Here is a 19,586-nt window from a genome sequence, read left to right as displayed (position 1 = left end):
TCCCTGTCCCGCTTAAGGCTCGCAGCCTGAAAATCCCCATTTTACAGATCAGGTGACTGAGGCACAAAGAAGTGACATGACTTGCCCGAGGTCATACAGCAAGCAAGTGGTGGAGTGGGGAGTAGAACCCAAGTCCTTCTGACTCCCGGGCCCGTGCTCTTATCCACTAGGCCACGCTGCCTGTCCCAGTGAAGCAAGCACTGATCTTAGAATTCCAAGTCTAGAACTCTATTCCCAACTCGCCAGGTATTCTTTTGAAATGGAAAGAATAATTTCTTTTCTTCCTGATCACACTAGAGGTATACTAAGGGAATCAAATGGTTGGGAAGGCCCTTTAAAATCTCTGGGTGATAGTGAAATTATCAATATATCATGACAAGCAACGTGGCCTACTGAATAACGCACAGGCCTGGGAGTGAAAAGGTCTCTCAGTTTTCACTGTAGACTGTAAGCTCATTATGGGCAGGGAAGATGTTTGCTAATCCTACTGTATTGTACTCTCCCAAGCGCTTAGTACAATGTTTTGCACATAATCAGCGTTGGATAAATGCCACCGATTGATCAATTCAGACACTGTTCCCCTTGAATACTTTTATACTCACCCCAGCCCCATAGCGCTTTTGTAAATACCCTTAGACTCTATCATTTCCCCTACCTTAAATTTATTTTACCGTCTGTCTTTTTAGACTGTAAGCTCCTTGCGGCAGGGATCACGTCTGCCAACTCTATAAAACTGTACTTTCCCGAGCGCTTAGAATTCTGCCGACAGTAAGTGCTCAGAAATACAATCGATCGATCAGGTGCGACAGGGGACCTTCAGCACCTCTAGGGCAAAGGTATAAATGAAGGCAGCGGTCGACCGGTTCTGAACACCCCCATCTCCTGTGCTATAATATGCAAGCACCACTGGAACCCGGAAACTTGGTCCGGCCTGCTTGGTGGTGGATTTAGCGGAAGAGTGGTCAGCAGAAATGGCTCTGCAACTTGTAGTGGGAAAAACACCAAGTCGGTTGCACTTGGGGAGCTAGGAATAGAATTTGGCAAATGGGAATTAATGGACAACTTTTATTTTTAGGCCTCACACACGTGGAAGGATCAGAAGGTTTACTTTTTGTTAACTCGTTGCCTTCGACCACCCCTACCCGTGCCGTGCCAAGAGAAACCATGCCATCCACCCTCGACCCTGGGACACCTTGGTCTTCTGCACCGCCTGTGGCCTCTCCGTTCCCACTGAAGTCCCTTGCCGAAGAAACCGCCTCACCCTTTGGCCTGCAGCCAGACTCCTCCCCTGAAAGTGAACTCTTACTTGGATCGGGTTCGGGGTCCGGACTAGAACCGGATCCGATTACTTCACCGTGGAGGAAGCCGTCGGTGGAGCGGGCCATCAACGCTGCCCCTTCTGCGTCATCGCTTGGTGGTAGGGGATTGCCATCCCCGTCGGAGGATGTGGAGGATCTCGTCGACGCCGTCGGCCTGACTGAAGTCACCCCTTCGGGAGTTACAGCCGGCGTGGGAGAAGGCCTACTCGCTCTCTCTGAAACTACAGATGAACCCATCTCTGTGGAGACCACAACTCAACCTGTCCCTGTGTTTTGGACGTCAGAGTCCTTATCTGCCGAACTCCCTCCTCGCTCATCTGAGACTTCTGGATTGGAGGGGGATTCTGCTGTAACGGAACAAGAGGAGGCTGTCGAGCTGTCTGCCACCGAACGATTAGATGTAGGTGTCTCGGCCGCTCGGCCGGGCCCGGAGTCGGAACGGACCGAACAGCCGAAGCCGGGTGTCGCGCATGGAGAAGCTGCTTCTTCCCCGGGTCTGTCTGTCAAGGACTTGTGGGTGGACGGCAGTCCAATTCCAGATGCACACTTCAACACTCAAGGACCCTCTTCCGCACGGCCGTTAGCAACCTCAGCGGGTCCCAAGACTGCAGTAGCAGCAGCAGTGGATGCTAAAAAGTCCAGTCAGGCTCCTTATCTAATGGAGTCATTCACCGGTCCGGAAGACCACTCGAAACCACCCGAATCAGGTCAGGCCGGTCCTGCCCCTTGGAACGCTGAAAGTAACTTTGTTTCTCCCACGACAGTGGGTCCGGTGAAGAGTACCACTAGCCTCCCGCCCAGAGCTCCCCTTACCCAGGCAACTGATTGGCGTCCGACCATCAGCTCCCCTCAGTTGGAGGATGAAGTGATGACAGGCGTCCAGGATATTTCACTAGAACTGGACCGGGTGGGCACGGGTTACTATCACTCTGAGCTAAATCAAGAAGAAGGTAGCGATGCCGGGACTCGCGAGGAAATGTCTACCGACGTCCATGCCACAGAGCTGGCCAGGGTGGTTTGGCCCACTCGTGCGGGCCACCAGCCAGACCGGGCCCTGGTGGTCTTCTTTAGTCTCAGGGTTACCAACATGATGTTTTCGGAAGACTTGTTTAACAAAAACTCCCCTGAATATAAGGCATTGGAACAGAGATTCTTAGAACTGGTAAGATGGATTGTGATACCACCCCCTGACCACGTAGGAGTGGGTGAGGGCATCACTTATCTGGTCGATAACCATTCTAGACACGGGGTGTGCCCTTTGTAATGATAATTGTGGCATTTGTTAAGCGCTTACTATGTGCCAGGCACTCTACTAAGCCTGGGGTAAATACAAGCAAATCAGGTTGGACACAGTTCCTGCCCCACATGAGACTCAGAGTCTTAATCCCCATTTTACAGATGAGGGAACCGAGGCCCAGAGAAGTGAAGCGACTTGCCCAAGGTCACACAGCAGACAAGTGGCAGAGCCAGGATTAGACCCAGGTCCTTCTGACTCTCAGGCCTATGCTTTGTCCATTAGGTCATGCTGCTTCCACTGCTTTAGTTAGAGATCCCAGGCCAAGAGGGTGAGGGGTGGGTGTTCAGGGGTTCTCGTGCCCACTTCAAATCTAGCTTCTGGAATCTGACCATGTGTGTCCAGCAGAAGAGCTATCCTGCCCCTGGTCAGAGGTAGCTTGCCAAGATCTACCTACCAGAAGGAGTCTACGGAGCAGGAAGGCCGACAGTCTTGTCCAGAATAAGCTGACAGTCGCAAGGGGACTCTTAGCATTACTTGACCTTGGTCCTGGCCAGCGTATTCCCTGGGTAACAGGCCCAGGGCAAGCAATTTAATGAAAAGTCTTTTACACATCTACAAGTCAGCACAACCCTAGATCAGATTTTTGTTTGTGATAGACCTTAGAAATATGACTCTAGACTTTTTATTTCTGGAATAATTTTAGGAAGGATAATCCAAATGTTTTGCACATTTGGAACAGATTGGACTTTTTCCCCTACAGATCTCTGGTTGCTGATTCACGGTGATCTCTTGTGTTTCATGGCTTATGGAGCGTGTTCCGCTTATTCACGGACAGCTCCACGGACTATAGAATTAGTGGCCGAAGAGGGCACTGCAAACCGCAGATAGTCGTGGTGATGGTATTTATTGAGCCCCTACAATTCAATGCACTGAACGGTGCTTGGCACATAGTAAGTGCTTAGCAAATACCGTCATTATTATTATTACTGAACTAAGCTCTTGGGAAGTTGGATAGAAGTATAAAACACATTGCCTTCCCACTGATACTGAAGACCCAAGCACCTGGGGAAAGACAGTCTAAATCTAGGTGCCAGGTCTCCCCTAGATGGTAAGTTCCTGGAGGCCAGATGTCATTTCTACCAACTCTTTCGGATTGAGTTGTCCAAGCAGAAGCTGAGGCGCAGAGAAGCGAAATGACTTCTCCAAGGTCCACAACAGACACATGGCGGAGTTGGCATTAGAACCCAGGTCTTCTGACTCCTAGGCCCGTGTTCTTTCCTTTAGGCCATGCTGCTTCTCTTGCTTGTTCAGAAAGAACGCGGGAGGCTCTCGTTTGTTTGTGCCCCCTCGTTGAACCAATGAAATCCAACGGCCACCAACTTATTGTGTGTGTGTGTGTGTGTGTGTGTGTGTTTGTGTGTGTATGTGTCTCGCAGCTGGTTCCCTACCTCCAGTCCAATCTCACGGGATTCCAGAATCTGGAAATCCTCAACTTCAGGAACGGCAGCATCGTGGTGAACAGCCGAATGAAGTTCGCCAAGCCCGTGCCCCGGGATGTCACCGGTGCCGTGTACATGATTCTGGAGGACTTCTGCAACACGGCCTACCAAACCATGAACCTGGCCATTGACAAATTCTCCCTGGACGTGGAATCGGGTAATGTGGCCAGTTGTCCCTCTCAGTGGTTTGGGGGGAGAATGTGGTAGCTCTGGGACTGGACCGGGAGTTGGGGTAGGGGAGAGTTCTCCAGAATCAACCGGAGCCACTGGTCTCCCAGGGGTCCGGGCCTGCTTAGGGAATTCCCTCTTTAGGGGACTCTGGTGCCTGGCAGGAATGACCATGGAAACAACATGGCCTGGTGGATAGAGCACGGGCCTGGGACTCAGAAGGACCTGGGTTCTAATCCAGGCTCCACCATTTGTCTGCCATGTGACCTTGGGCAAGTCACTTCACTTCTCTCAGTTCCCTCATCCATAAAATGGGGATTAAGACTGTGAGCCCCAAATAGAGCAGGTACAGTGTCCAACCTGATTAGCTTGTATCTACCCTAGCGCTTAGAACAGTGCTTGACACATAGTAAGAGCTTAACAAATCCCATCATTATTATTATTATGATTATTACAACACCACGGGAGCACTTCACTCCTGTAGCCTTGGGGTTTGTTGGGATGAGACCAACTACTGCTCCTTAAAAATAGCCTTCATTACTGAACCTCCTGGGCTTGCGGGAAGTTTACTTGAGCCACGGAATTTGACAGAATCCTAGTGCCTGATAGATATTGAAGCTTCCCATTTAGCATCCGTTGAACTGGAGGCAGCTTGGCTTAATATAAAGAGCACAAAGTTCCAACCAGCCCGCCCAGTGACCTCAGACAAGTCACCTAACCTGTGTCTCATCTGATTATCTTGTATCTAACCCCAGCATTTGACATAGAGAAAACATTTAATCAAACCACCATTATTAGGGGAACCAGGAAGACCCTGGTGTAAGTGGGATTTCATTTGATTTTTTTGACGTGAGAATGTGGATTTTAAAATACAGCACTTCGCCGAGCTTGATGAGGGTTTACAAACCTCTTGGTTTTTCAGTAGTGATCCAGGGAGGGAATATGAGGGGTATATTTAGTTTTGAGTTTTCTCCAATGGAAAATGGGGATAAGGTGCTCATTCTCCCTGCCTATTAGTTGGTGAACACTGTGTGGGACAGACACCATACCCGATCTCTTTATCCTGTTTCGACCCCAGCATCGGTATCGTGTAGAGAGTGTCAAGTTGTCTTTCGTATGCCATGTCACTGACGGTGAAATCCCACTTGTCCACGGTGACCTTGGGCAAGTGACTTCAGTTCCTTTATCTGTAAAACGGCTATTAAGACTCTGAGCCGCATGTCGGACACGGACTGAGTCCAACCTGATTAAGCTTGTACCTACCCCAACGCTCAGTACGGTGCCTGGCACATAGTAAGCGCTTAACAAATACCGCTAAAAAGAGCAATTTATCTAAGGGGACTTGTGTGACTGGCAAAACCAAGGCCACACCCATGGCCCAGACTGTGTCGTGCACACACAAAGATGGTTCTGTGTTGGGCTGTTGTTTGCAACCTGCCGTCACCCTATTTTGGCTTTTGATTTGTCTCGCGAGCCAAGTTTCTCCATGAAAATTGCCGTTCTTTTCTTGAGTGCAGTGTGCCAGGCTGGTCTACTTGCAAGAATGAATGAACTCCCAGTTTTTGGCTGAGGTGCAGCTTGGCATAGTGGACAGAACGTAGGCCACAGGCCTGGGAGTCAGAGGACCTGGGTTCTAATCTCAGCTCCACCACTTGTCTGTTGTGTGACCTTGGGCAAGTCACTTCTCTGTGCCTCAGTTACCTCATCTGAAAATGGGAATTCAATTCCTATTCTTCCTCCTGTGTCCCTCTTGATTATCTTGAATTTACTTCAGTTCTTAGTACAGTGTCTGAGCATAGTAAGAGCTTAAAAACTGTAAATACTAGTGAGAGCTTAGGGCTGTGGTTTTGGGGGGTTTTTCATGGTGTTTATTAAGTGCTTACTATGTGTCAAGCACTGTCCCAAGCACGGGGACACAGTCAAGTAGGAGGAAGAACAGCTATTAAATCCCCATTTTACATTTGAGGAAATTGAGGCACAGGAAAGTTATGTGACTTGCCCGAGGTCACACAGCAGGCAAGTGATAGAGCCAGGGTTAGAATTCAGGTCCTTTGACTCACAGGCCTGTGCTGTAGCCACTAGGCAACACTACTTCCCTAGGTTAGATTGGTCTCATCCAGGCTTGGGCCTAAGGAGGAATTTTTAACTTAAATTTTTTTAAAATTTGCTTTTTCCTACTCAACCCCAGCTATTTGCTTTACTTGAAGCCAAGGCGGCAAATCACATAAGAACAATATCACCAAACCTGTGACATCCAACATGAGATCTCTTTGGCTGTGGGTTCACTCTGAATCCATAAACCCATTTTGACACATGGGCCTCATAACAATTTGCTTTGGGGATAAGGACATGATGAACGTTGGGAACACATTTTTGGCAAAACCATCGATCTTGTTAAATTTGTGGGAATTTTGTAAAAACTAGAAGTTGGAACAGAAATCTCAACAGCTAATTTCAGTGGTATTTGTCGGATCTTTGGCGGAGGTTTTTCTAGAATGGAAGCCCTATTGTCTTCAAAAATGTCTTCCCCTGGAAGAGAGACTCCCTTGGTTCCAGTAGGTGGGTGAATAGATAGGTGGAAGAGACAGGAAGGGGTTGGAAAAGTGAGTGACATGATCAGTTAGTCGCATTTATTGAGCACATGCTGTGTGCAGGATACTGTACTAAACACTTGGGAGAGTACGTACAACAGAGTTGGTAGATACGTTCCCTGCCCACAGTGAGTTAGACTCTAGAGCCTAAAGTTGCTTTCAGCACCTTCTCCAGAGAGGTACAGAAGTCAAGATGTGGTCAAATTAGTCTTTAAAGTGTTATATTTGTAAGGAACCCGGGAAACCTCTTATTTGGCTAGGATATAGGATGTGAGGATTAAGATCCAGGATGTGATTTTTAGGTTAAAGCCATAGAGATATTGTTGCTAAGATGTGGATACTAAAAGTTTCATTCTTCCGAATGCGGAAGGAGCAGTGTGTTGGGGAGATGAATAGAGAGATTTGAGACCATAAGATCAGAAGAATAACCTTGACATCTCTCTAGTCCCTCTCTAGCTTGTAAAGCTGGTTGTGGGCAGGGAACGTGTTTACCAACTCTGTTATATTGTACTCTCCCAAGTGCTCAGTACAGTGCTCTGCACACAGTAGACGTTCAATAATTATGATTGATTTGATTGATCTCTCCTATTGTTTAACACTGAACCAGACCTAGCCAGTATTCTATGTCTGGCAGTAGAAGTTGTTACCATGGGGAATAGAGTGTTGGTTACTCTCCTTGACAACTTTCCTAGTGTTTAAGATTGAACATCCGGAACGCGCCCCTCTTCATGGAGAAGCAGAGTGGCTGAATGGAAAGACCACCGGCCTGGGAGTCAGAGGACCTGGGTTCTAATCCCGGCTCTGCCGTGTACCTGCCGGATGACCTCGGTCAACTCACTTCACTTCTCTGTGCCTCACTTCCCTCGTCTGCCAAATGAGGATTCAATGCCTGTCTTCTGTCCCACTTAGACTGTGAGGCCCATGTGGGACCTGATTATCTTGTATCTATCCCACTGCTCAGTACAGTGCTTGGCACATAGTAAGTGCTTAACAAGTACCACAATTATTATTACATCCCCAACTGTAACTGATTAGGGACTTGTTGTCTGTGAATTTATCCCAAGACCCCTCTTTTGACTTTTCTGTTGAAATAACTTGCGCCCTCAAAACGGTTATGAAGGAAATCTCGGTCCATGGCTGGGAGAAAGGCATACAGCTCCTCTCCTGAAACCGCGGGGACTCAAGACGATTCCTCTTCTAGGAAGTTGAGTCCATCCCCCCACCTTCCAAGCCGGAGTTGATCATCTCTAGCTGGCTGGAGCAGAAAGTACGCCTCGATCCAAAGCATGTCGTGTTCCGTCCGTGGGTCCCATCCCACCGTGACTAACGGAGAAGTGGAATAAATCAGTACGTTTTCGCTGATTTGCTTTATTTTTAGCTATGGCAACTTTGGCCCCCCTCGAAACATCGGCCTGTCCTCGGATAGGCTGAGGTCACTCGCGATAGGCTTGACCGTCTTGTTTCCATCCTGGCATCCACGCTCCATTTCTGAAACACATCAGGATCGTTCCATGAGCGTTAGTTAAGTTTCAACCCCCTCGATCCCGGGCCTGGCGGAAATTCTGTTCTCTCGGTAAACACGTGAAATAGATATCCCGGGGTGAAGCGTGTCAAGTACAAGCCGCACCGCCCGGGGAATCCTGCACTCAGGGAGTGCCGTCTTTACCGCCTACGTGTCAGCACGCTCTCTGGCTTTCCATTCCAGTAATCATCTTGGCAACGGATTCCTCACTGCTGGCGTCCAGGAGAGCTGAGTGGGATGGCTCCAAGTGGCCACCCACCGAGAGTACACATGAGTGGGTAGAAAGGACGGTGGTCAGCGAAGGGTTTTTGTGGCTAATTGCCCGCTCTCCTCTCTTCCCAGCTTCCTCCCTGTGGGACAGATGACAGAGCGACCCAGCTTTCGGTGTCGGAAGCTCTGTACTCATTCCCTGCCTTATCTTTACGACGGAGTCGTCGTTCATTCCAGAAATTGGCCCTAGCCCGGCTCTCGCTTCCTCATGAGCCACAAATTTCCCCAGAGGCCCGTGTGGTCTGGCTGTGAGGCTCACACCCTCTCCGAGACACGCCTTTTCAGAATGTGTGAACGGCCTGCCCCCCCTCCCCCGAACAATGTCCTCGAGAAAAAGAGGGTGGAGAGGGGGGAGGCAGGGAGGTGGGTGGTAGTCTGAAAAGGGTGTGAAATTGATTTTTATTTTTTTTTAAGGTGCATTCTTTTAAACAAAGTATCGTTAACATGATTTTTATGGTTCCCGTACACAGCGTTGGTGGAAACTGGAGGTCAAAAATAAGGGGGTAATCAAAGAGAGAGGATAGATGAAAGGAAGAGGATCTCCATGATGGGTTGGAGATCACACGCTTCCCGCTCCTGGCCCTAAGGGTCAGACTCATGGTCCATTCTGTGTCTGCCGGTAGCACCCAGAACCCTTGGAGGGGTAATGGGGTAGTTGTTCCTCTTGTTAAATACATGTCCAATAAATGCTCAGTAAGTACGATTGATCGATTGACGCCCCTTAATCCTCTGCTGTCCTCAGTCGCTCACTCTCACCTCTTCCTCCGTTTGAATCTCCAGGAGATCAAGCCGATCCTTGCAAGTTTCAGGCCTGCGATGAGTTCTCCGAGTGTCTCGTCAACCGCGGGAGCGGGGAATCCGAGTGTGTCTGTTATCCCGGTTACCTGAGTGTCGAAGGGCTTCCCTGCCAGAGTGTCTGTGACCTGCAGCCCGATTTCTGCCTCAATGACGGGAAGTGTGACGTCATCCTTGGCCACGGGGCGATTTGTAGGTAAGGCCTCGGTGGGGATCGGTCCCGCGGAGCCTGAGGCCTCTGAGACACGCACGCAGATGTGCTCGAAATATACATATATTCAACGTATGTATACATATGGTAGCCCCTCGGGGGGCAGGGTCCGTGACTAATTCCCACCTGTGTAACTCTCTGCCAGTGCTCTGCATACGGTAAGTGCTGAATAAATATCACTGATAATGATTAAATACTTGCTACGTGCAGAGCACTGTACTAAGCGTTTGGGAGAGTATAAAACAAGCGAGTCGGTAGACATATTCCCTACAGTAAGTGCTTAATGAGTACTTGGCAACTACATATGCTCTCAAATCCTCACACATCCTTAAAAACGGTAGTCATATAAGTAAACTAAAAGTAAGGCCTATCCCTTGGCCACCCAGGCCTTATGGCTCAGCGTGTTTGAACTACTTAAGGACAGGAAAATCAGGATCCTTTGAAGACCCTCCACCCCATCCCACCTCAGGGGAACGGTGAGTAAGCAGGCCTTATTTGTGCGTGTAGGTGGCCGTTACTGCAGTCATTTCTAACCAGTGGTGGTACTTCCCATCTCAGTTCCCTGACCTGAACCTTTAGAGTGTTAGGTGAATGTGTACCGTGTATTGTTCTCCCCTCCCCAAAACACAATCGCTGCTACTTCTGCGGCTGCCGCCAGTACAGGAATCAGTCACGCAAGCAGTCGAAGGAAGGTGAGGGTTTCCTGCATGCTTGGATGCTTGCTTTAGGTGACCACTGGCTCTCTTCAAAATAAATATCTGTCGTTCGCATTCCCGGTCCCCGCTGGAGCTGTCTTTCTTGTGTATCGTAGGTCTGTGAGATGTTATCTCCTGGCCTTGGTGACTCTATTCATTCAGTCTTATTTATTGAGTGCTTACTGTGTGCAGAGCACTGTGCTAAGCGCTTGGAAAATACAATTCGGCCACAGATAGAGACAATCCCTACCCACCAACGGGCTCACAATACAGGATGGGGAGTGCCTCTGAGAAGGATTTTTTATCCCTCCCTCAAACTCCCCCCAAAAAGCAGAAGATGGAGAAGCACCATTCTCCCATCGATTGGAAGCTGGAGCCATGCCTTCCATTCTTTATTTTTAGTGGTATTTGTTAAACGCTTACTATGTATCAAGTACTGTGCTAAGTGCTGGAGTAGATACAAGCTAATCAGGTTGGACACAGTCTGCGTCCCACCTGGGGCTCACAGTCTTAATCCCATTTTACAGAGGAAGTAATTGAGGCACAGAGAAGTTAAGTGACTTTCCCAAAGTCACACAACAGACAAGGGGCGGAGCTTGGAACTAGAACCCTGGTCCCCCTCACTCCCAAGCCTGTGATCTTTCCACTTTGCAAGTCATTTGACTTCTCTCTACCTCACTTATCTCACCTGTAAAATGGGGATTAAAACTGTGAACCCCCTATGGGACAATGACTGTGTCCAACTTGATTATCTTGTATCTACCTCAGTTTCTGACACACAGAAAGTTCTTAACAAATACAATTTAAAAAAAAGCCAGCGAGGTAGAAAAACCCTCCCCCCAGTTTTGTGATGTACTGTTCGGAAAGGCAACCATTTCCATGTTGCTTTGTGGAACATAAAAATAGTCATACAAATTGGTAATTTTAAGAAAACAATCTGACCCCAATTTGAGGGCAGTTAGAAAACACCTCATCCTTCATCTGGCTCCGAAATCTCCATCGCTCATTAGCCCAGCGCTCACCCCATGCCTTCAGGCACGCACCCCACCTCCTACAGCGGCCCTCCCTCTGGTAACCGTTGGGATGGGGCTCTGTCGCAGGTGCCGCGTGGGAGCCAACTGGTGGTACCGAGGCGAGCACTGTGAGGAGTACGTGTCGGAGCCGCTGGTGGTGGGCATCGCGGTCGCCTCCGTGGCGGGATTCCTGCTCGTGGCTTCTGCCGTCATCTTCTTCCTGGCCCGAACCCTGAGAGGCCAGTATGCGAAGAGCGAGATTGAGGGCTCCTTCCGGTGAGTGTGAGGGGGGCCTTCCCAAATGACATCCTTTAATAATAGCTATCATAATTATGAAATTTGTTCGGGGCTAAATATGCACCAGGCACTGTTCTGAGCACTGGCTAAATGCACATGGATCAGGTCGGACACTGTCCCTGATCCACACAGGGCTCACGGTCTAAATGGGAGGGAGAACAGGCATTGAATTCCTAGTTTACAGATAAGGAAACAGGCCCAGTGAAGTAATGTTGGTATTTGTTAAGCGCTTACTATGTGCCGAGCACTGTTCTAAGCGCTGGGGTAGACACAGGGGAATCAGGATGTCCCACGTGGGGCTCAGTCTTAATCCCCATTTTACAGATGAGGTAACTGAGGCACAGAGAAGTGAAGTGACTTGCCCACAGTCACACAGCTGACAAGTGGCAGATCTGGGATTCGAACTCATGACTTCTGACTCCAAAGCCCGTGCTCTTTCCACTGAGCCACGGTGACTTGCCCAAGGTCACACAGCAGACAAGTGGCAGAGCCGGGATTAGAACCCGTGACCACCTGACCTTCGGGCCCTTGCTCTATCCGCTAGGCCATGCTGCTTCCCCGAGCACTTAGTCCGTGCTCAGCACAGAGTAGATGCTCGATAGACACCTTTGTGTGGAGAGCACTGTGCTTAGCACTCAGCACAGTACTCTAGAAGAGCTGGGGGACGCGGAGCCGACATGCTGAACGCTCTACCCGGTCAGAGCCCTCGGGTGAGTATCCAAGGGTGCCCAACTTGAATCTGGGGTTTTTGCCTCTGGGCCCAGGCGGCAGGATGACAGTCTCTCGTCCGCTGAGCATGCAGTGAAGTACAACCCCATGTTCGAGAGTGACACCACCGGATGTGAGCACTCCAGCAGGACCTACCCCCGGCTCACCTCCTACAGCTCGACCAGCGGGGAGACGTCCACTGACTTCAGCAGCGAAGAGATCAGGCACATCTACGAGAACAGTGAGCTTTCCAAAGAGGTGGGTGACTCTGGGAGGGGTAGATACTTTGGGGACACCTTGTTGTACAAGAGGACATGTATCCTTTCTGTGATAAAATCATCAAACCGATGTCTCTCTAAAAGACAACGGCTTATTCAGGGAAATGATTAGGTCACAATTTATCCCTTTTAAAAAAAAATGAATCATCTTATTTTCAGTCCACCGAGGTTTTCCTATTGTGACATGCCTGCTTTTTTTGTAGGAAATTCAAGACAGGATACGGATTTTAGAACTTTATGCCAAAGACCGTCAGTTTGCCGAATTTGTGAGGCAGCATCAAATGTAAGTTTTAGAAATAGTCGCTCTGCTCAGGGTCCTTTGAAACGGTTCGGGTAACAACCCTCAACGTTTTCCTCTTGACTTTCCTCTCCACGTGAGACCTCTTTTATTTTAATTGATCTAAACAGTTCCTGCAACTCCTGCAAACTGCAGTGACGCAGGAGATTCGATCAAACGGTGGTATTTACTGAGCGATTACTTTGTGCAGACCACTGCACTAATCGCCCGGTAGAGTGCAGTACGACAGAGTTGGTAGACACGTACCCTGCCGGCAAGGTGCTTATAGTCTTCAGGGGGACGCAGGCATTAATATAAATAAATTGCATAATTGCTATGGGGAGACAGACAGGCAAAGGAATTACATAAATGTTAAGGCTGAGGTACTTTCTTTCTCAGACAAAGCGTCTCCATAAATGGGGAATGAAAAGGAATGCTAACCTCAGAAACTCAGGGGACATTTCAGAATGGTATTGCTTCAGTGATTGACTGTCCTTTCTGATTTTTTTTCTTGCAGGAAATATATGTAAGCAGTTCCCACATCAACAGCGGTAGGACACTTGTGGAAAATGAAGATCACTCTTTGCCACATTTCTGGGGCACTGCTGTAACTTCCTAGGCACATTTAGGGTATTTAATTGATTGGGTTGGATTGGAAGAAGAAACAGTTAATTTGGGAACTTTCTTCTTATATCTTCTTTCTTTAAACCCCAGATAGATTTTTCAGAATTTTTTGGTTTCCAGAAGAGGAACTCTAAGAATAGGTGAGTTAATGGTTTTACAACTAAAAAGGAAAAAAAAAATCCATATTTCCAGAGCAGAATCCTGAGGCAGAATATAGAGAATGGGGACTCAGAGTCTGGACTATAAAAGGGCCATTTCTGTTTAATTATTCTGGACTTCTATCCTGAAAATATGGGCATGTAAACCTGGGGTTATTTTTAGATCTGAAAAATGCAGTGTGGTCTTTTTGTGTTTATTTCTGGTTACATTTTCACCAGAGGCATTGTATTTCATTGTATTGTATTATTGTGTTCATTTCTGAGGGATTTGATGTCACTGGTTCATTTGGGCCAGGAATTATATATATTTTTTAAGTTCTTAAGGAGTAAAAGCCGTGTAGACTGTGAGTCATATGGGAAACAGGGACTAGATTGAACCTGATTCTCTTGTATTTACCCTACGCTTAGAACAGTGTTAGACACACAGTAAACACTTAACAAATACAATAAGAATAATAATAATTCCAGTGGAACTGTGGAGAGTGTGAAGGGCAGCTCAGGGTGGTGGGTGTTGAAGAGCTGCATCTCGGTTAGCCTTTTCCAAATGAATTTCTCTTTCAGCAAAGTGCGTGGAGATACGGAAAAAAAAGGTATTTTTAGCCCTGTCTGCACATCTGCACAAAAAATGCCCTTGCCGCTGAGAATTAACTCAGATGTAGTTGTGAATTCAGTCAAAGGTATTTATCGAGCATTTCTAATGTCCGGATCACTGGATTAAGTGCTTGGGAGAGTATGGTATAGACGAGGCTGGGATTGCCTTTGAAACATCAAAATGAGCATTTCTGAGCTGCTGATTGATGACAGCCATGTTGCTGTGAAATGGTTATAACTTTATCTGGGGAATTGCCTCAGAGGGAATCCAACATAAGGGACCCAGTGGCTTTAGCTGGGATGGAGAGAAGAAAATCAGAAGAGAAATGTTGACGTTGGAAAGATTAAACCAATATATTGTGATATCTTGGAGTGCCTGAGTGCAATAAAATTGTGTTGCTGAGGTAAAGGAGTAACGCAGATAGGATATTGGAGGTATAGTAGTTGTGTATTAGGCAATAAGAAGAAGACTTGTAAAGCAGTAGACTGGAGATCTTGGTGTTGTAAATTGTCACCCCAATCGTTCTGATTTGTTGTGTGGCCTTTGGCGAATTTCTTAATCCTGCTTAATCCTGCATATGTAAACTAGTTACAGAGATCTGGCAAATCCTGGGACCTGCTATAAACTCCTGGATAAATAATTTACTGTGGGAATCCTTCTCTAGCCCCTTAAAGACCCACTGAGAAGCAAACCATCTATGTTTAAACTGGCCAATATCTTATGCTTAAACTGACCTATATCTTACCATTCCATTCCCCTGCATCTAAGAGGTCCTTGCCTGTATCACTCTGGACAGATGGATGAAGGTCTACCCTATTCTAAAACCCCTCTAGAGATGTCATTCATATAGCAATATACAATTAAGTGCATGCCATCGATCACGCCTCCGTTTCTGCCTTTGAAGGTGACAAAGAGAAACTGAACCCAATTGATGACAGAATATCTTCATCCAAAAAGCAGAATCAAAATGACATGGAGATACTAAGGTTTCCCAAAATCATGTTCACCTAAAGCAGTCCTTGGTTTTAAGATAAGAATCACCAACAAAAATACACTGTGGACTTCAAACAAGGGCCGGGGCACCTGTGAGAAATGTCTGTCAATCAACTCGTCAGTGGTATTCATTGAGTGCTTACTGTGTGCAGCACACTGTACTAAGCACTTGGGAGAGTACGATACTACAGAGTTGGTAGACGTGTTTACGGTCCACAGATCCCCGGTGTAAACCTCAACTGTCTTGAGGCATCAACTTAGCGGGCCCATTTTTAGTAAATAGTATTTATTGAGCATCTACTGTGTGCAGAGCAGTGTGCTAAGAGTTTCGCTGAGGCATCATCCTAGCAGAAGTATTTTCAATCAGTCATATTTACTGAGCACCTACCATGTGCAGAGCACTACACTAAGAGTTTGGGAGAGTTCAGTAGGAGTAATAGACATGACTTCTTCCCTCCAGGGGTTCACACTCAGGCTGCAACAAGACCTAACCATTCTTGAATTGATTTTAAACTTTTTCCCAGAAACATAGAAGCAGTGTGGCCTATTGGAAAAAAAACCAGGGGCTTTCACGTAAGAGGACCTGATTTCTAATCCCAGCTCTGCTACTTGCCTGCTGTGTGACTTTGAACGAATCACTTTACTTCTCCACACCTCAGTTTCCTCAATTTTAAAATGGGGATTCAGAACCTGGTCTCTCTTCTCCCAAGACCGTGAGTCCCATCGGGAGACAGGGATCGTGTCTGACCTGATTAATTTAGATCACATAGCAAGGCTTACAAATACCATAAATAAAATGCCATTAGGAGGGGATGGAAACCCACGTATTCCGGCATTTGACGTTCCTGAGGAGAAGTATTTCTTATCTGCACTCCCTTGAGATCGCTTAGCTGAGCAAGATGGGGTCACGGTCTTTTCTGATATTTTCTAAATGGTTTCCAGTGAGTCACGGCAGACACGGGTGGGGCCATCCCGCCGTAATCAAAACCCCAGCTGGGATGAGTCACGGTGCGTTCACTCTCCTAATGCACGATAAACCCTAAAGAGATGTTGTGACTATCACCGGCACTCGTGTTAATCTCCACAGGAGACACATCATCAATAATGAGATCTGTAGACATTTCCTCCCAAGAAGCAGAGCTTCTCCCCACACATCATTTCCCGAATCCTCACAACCTGAAGTAGGGAGTGTAATCCCATTTTATGAATGAGGAAATTGAAGCACAAGAGGGGTGTAGTGATTTGCCCAAGGTCACACGGTACCCAGAGATAGAATGGCAAACAGAGCCCAGATAGCCTAGTTCCCAATATAGGAATGATGTTTGGATGGTAAATGAATAAAAATAACTATAGCAATATATTTCTCGGCTGCGAGGGGATATGTATTGTACATTATTACGTTTTCAGCACAGTTCACAGGCGATACTCTTCTCTTTGAAGCTCTTCCTTTACAACAGTAACAATTTCCCCAGGACCCAAATGAATTAAACTCATTTCAGTTTAATTTTTGTTGGTACCCTTAACTGCTATTTATATTAATCTAACCCAGAGCTAAGAATCAAATAGAGAAGACTCCATTATACACCTGATCTTTTTTTTTGTACATAACCGTGTCATATTTTCACTACAATAAACACCTTTTATTTCAAAAACGCCTTTGCATCTTTTATGACCACCAGAAAGATGTTCTTCCCTTTTTATATCTTGGAACATTTGACATGGATTTCAGTTTCATGCTTCCAGTCCATACCGGTGCAGGTCATCGTTGGAAGCTTCTTTCTGTGGCGGGCGAAAATGATCCTGACGCTATCAGTGCTCGGCCGACCGACCGCAGAACAAGCTAGGATTTACAAGAGCTTCTGGTGAGTGCATGCTTGGGGAAGAGGGTGAATCTGTCGATGCAAATGTCAGGGAGTGTGTGTGTGTGTTTCTATGTCTGTGTCTGCTCTTTCTTTCCATCTTTATCTTCCTACAGGGCTCCTCTGTAGCTCCCGGATCCTTTGTGTCCTGTCTTCCCCCATTTTCCCTCCATGCGTATTGAATAACCGAGGCCATACTGTGGTATTTAAGCGCTTCCTCTGTGTCAAGTACCGTATACTGAGCACTGGGAAGGGAACAGAGTAATTTGAGCCTATCACAGTGCCTGGCCCACGCGGGGCTGAGTTTAGAGTCTCTCTGGTTGTCTTCACATTCTCTAGTTGCCTTTCACATTTGAAGAAGATGCTGCTGACAGGGAATTCATAGGCATATGCTTGAGTGGCTGGAAAGAAAGATGCGGGACCCAAGTCCCAGCCACAGTTTGTGCGCGCACTTATTCGTGGTGTTTAATGTCTGCGGTGCCCACCGCTCTTTTCTCCTTTATGTACCCTTGCCTCTCTTGAGGGAAGTTTTGCTTGAAAAGAGCCATTCGTTTCTTCATAGCGGTGAGCTGAGCAGGTCGGTCCTTGGTGATTGAGTCCCGGTTTTCATCTGAGTTGCTATACTGTCTGACCTTTGTGTGCCGTGTCCCTAAAATGCTTCCTCTGCCCTCTTTCTTTTCCATTTCCCAGTGTTAGCTTTCCACACATCAGCTATCTGGGTGTCCTGCTGTGAATTCTCTCTCAATCAATCCATCAATTGTATGTATCGAGCACATACTTTGTGCAGAGCACTGTTCTAAGTGCTTGGGAGAGTTCGACGCAACAATATAACAGACACATTCCCTACCCACAGTGAGTTTAGAGAAGCAGCATGGCTTAGTGGGTAGAGCACGGGCCTGGGAATCAGAAGGTCATGGGTTCTAATCCTGGCTCCACCACATACCTGCTGTGTGAGACCTTGGACAAGTCACTTAATGTTTTTCTGCCTCAATTCCCTCAGTTTCAAAGTGGGGATTAAGACTGTGAGCCCCATGTGGGACAGGGTCTGCACAACCTGATTAGCTTGTTTCTCCCCAGCACTCAGTACAGTGCCTGGCACATAGTAAGCGCTTAACAAATACCATCATTATAGTAATAGAAAAGCAGCATGGCTTAGTGGAATAGACCACTGGCTTGGGAGTCAGAGGACGTGAGTTCTGATCCCGACTTCGCTGCTTGTCTGCTCTGTGACCTTGGGCAAGCCACTTAACTTCTCTGTGCCTCAGTTACCTCATCAGTGAAATGGAGATTAAGACTGTGAACCCCACGTGGGACAACCCGATTACTCTGTATCTACCCCAGTGCTTAGAATAGTGCTTGGCACTTAATAAACGCTAAACAAATACCATCATTATTATTATTACTATTATTATTATTTTCAGTGCCTCCCATCACTTCCTTTTCATCCATCCAAGTCCATACCATCCACCTTTATCACAAACTACAACTTCTAGCCACTGTTGTCTAAGAGTAATAATAGTACTGTCATTGTACTATTCGAACACTGTTCTAAGCACTGGGGTAGATACAGGTTAATCAGTTTGGACAGTCCCTGTCCTTCATGGGGCTCATAGTCTAAATGGGAGGGAGAACAGGGATTTAATCCCCATTTTACAGATGATAGAATCGATGGCACTGAGAAATTAAGGAACTGGCCAAGGTGACAGAGCAGGCCATTGGCAGAGTCAGGATGGAACCCAGGTCCTCTGATTCCCGACTAGGCCTCATTGCTCCTCACTAGCTTTGTCCGACCATGTGATTCCATCTCCCCAACTGTGAAACAGAACTAATATCTAATTCCTACACTAGTTGTAGAATCTAAGAACAAATTAGACAAACGGAGAGGATGTTAAAACATTTTGACCCAAGTGAAAAGTATTAAACAAGACAAATTACCCATCTCTTCTTCCAAATTAGAGATGAATTTCTAATCTGTTCTATAAAGAAATCTATGTGTTCCTGGATGGAGAACTATTCATTAGACCTCAGTTGGAATATGTGCTCACTCGCTCGCTTTCATTCTCTCTCCCCTCTCAAATAAAGCTTTAAAACACATGTGGAGGATTATAAATACCTCCTGTTCACCACCGTAGTCTCATGGAGTTTTTCCATTGCTTCACTTTTTCTTATTTTACTTTCAAATTTGCCAAAAATCTGTCAAACTCAGAATTAAAGTTGAAATTTCAAACCTTCCAGTTTAAAGGGGCATACCATTAAGAACCTGGATCTTCTTCTGTTTTAAAGAGACTCAGATTCATATTTGACCCCAGAAACATTAATCCGAAAGTTTGCCAGAGATTTTTTTTCCCCCTCCAACTGGGGTGATATTTTCAGCCTTAAATACCCAACTTGAAACTATCAAAATCAAAATGGTCAATGTGTGATGGATGGCCTGAGGCTCTGGAGAAATCAGCGGTTATTCCTGCTGCCAACACGATGCC

At 46.9% G+C, this 19,586-nt stretch overlaps 1 protein-coding gene across 1 annotated transcript in view; it reads left to right on the top strand.

Moving 5' to 3' along the window:
• Nucleotides 1-15,841, top strand: part of IMPG2 (interphotoreceptor matrix proteoglycan 2) — a 46,475-nt gene extending 30,634 nt beyond the window's left edge. The window contains exons 14-20 of the mRNA XM_039914439.1: nt 1,076-2,481; nt 3,993-4,212; nt 9,387-9,597; nt 11,408-11,596; nt 12,382-12,583; nt 12,807-12,886; nt 13,398-15,841. Of these exons, the coding sequence (XP_039770373.1) occupies nt 1,076-2,481; nt 3,993-4,212; nt 9,387-9,597; nt 11,408-11,596; nt 12,382-12,583; nt 12,807-12,886; nt 13,398-13,410 (2,321 nt within the window). The 3' untranslated portion in view covers nt 13,411-15,841. The remainder of the gene's footprint in view (nt 1-1,075; nt 2,482-3,992; nt 4,213-9,386; nt 9,598-11,407; nt 11,597-12,381; nt 12,584-12,806; nt 12,887-13,397) is intronic.
• Nucleotides 15,842-19,586: the final 3,745 nt, after the last annotated feature.

This window comes from Ornithorhynchus anatinus, chromosome 17 (assembly GCF_004115215.2).
Source record: "Ornithorhynchus anatinus isolate Pmale09 chromosome 17, mOrnAna1.pri.v4, whole genome shotgun sequence".
NCBI classification, from domain to species: domain Eukaryota; kingdom Metazoa; phylum Chordata; class Mammalia; order Monotremata; family Ornithorhynchidae; genus Ornithorhynchus; species Ornithorhynchus anatinus.
This window is presented reverse-complemented; position numbering and strand designations above follow the sequence as displayed.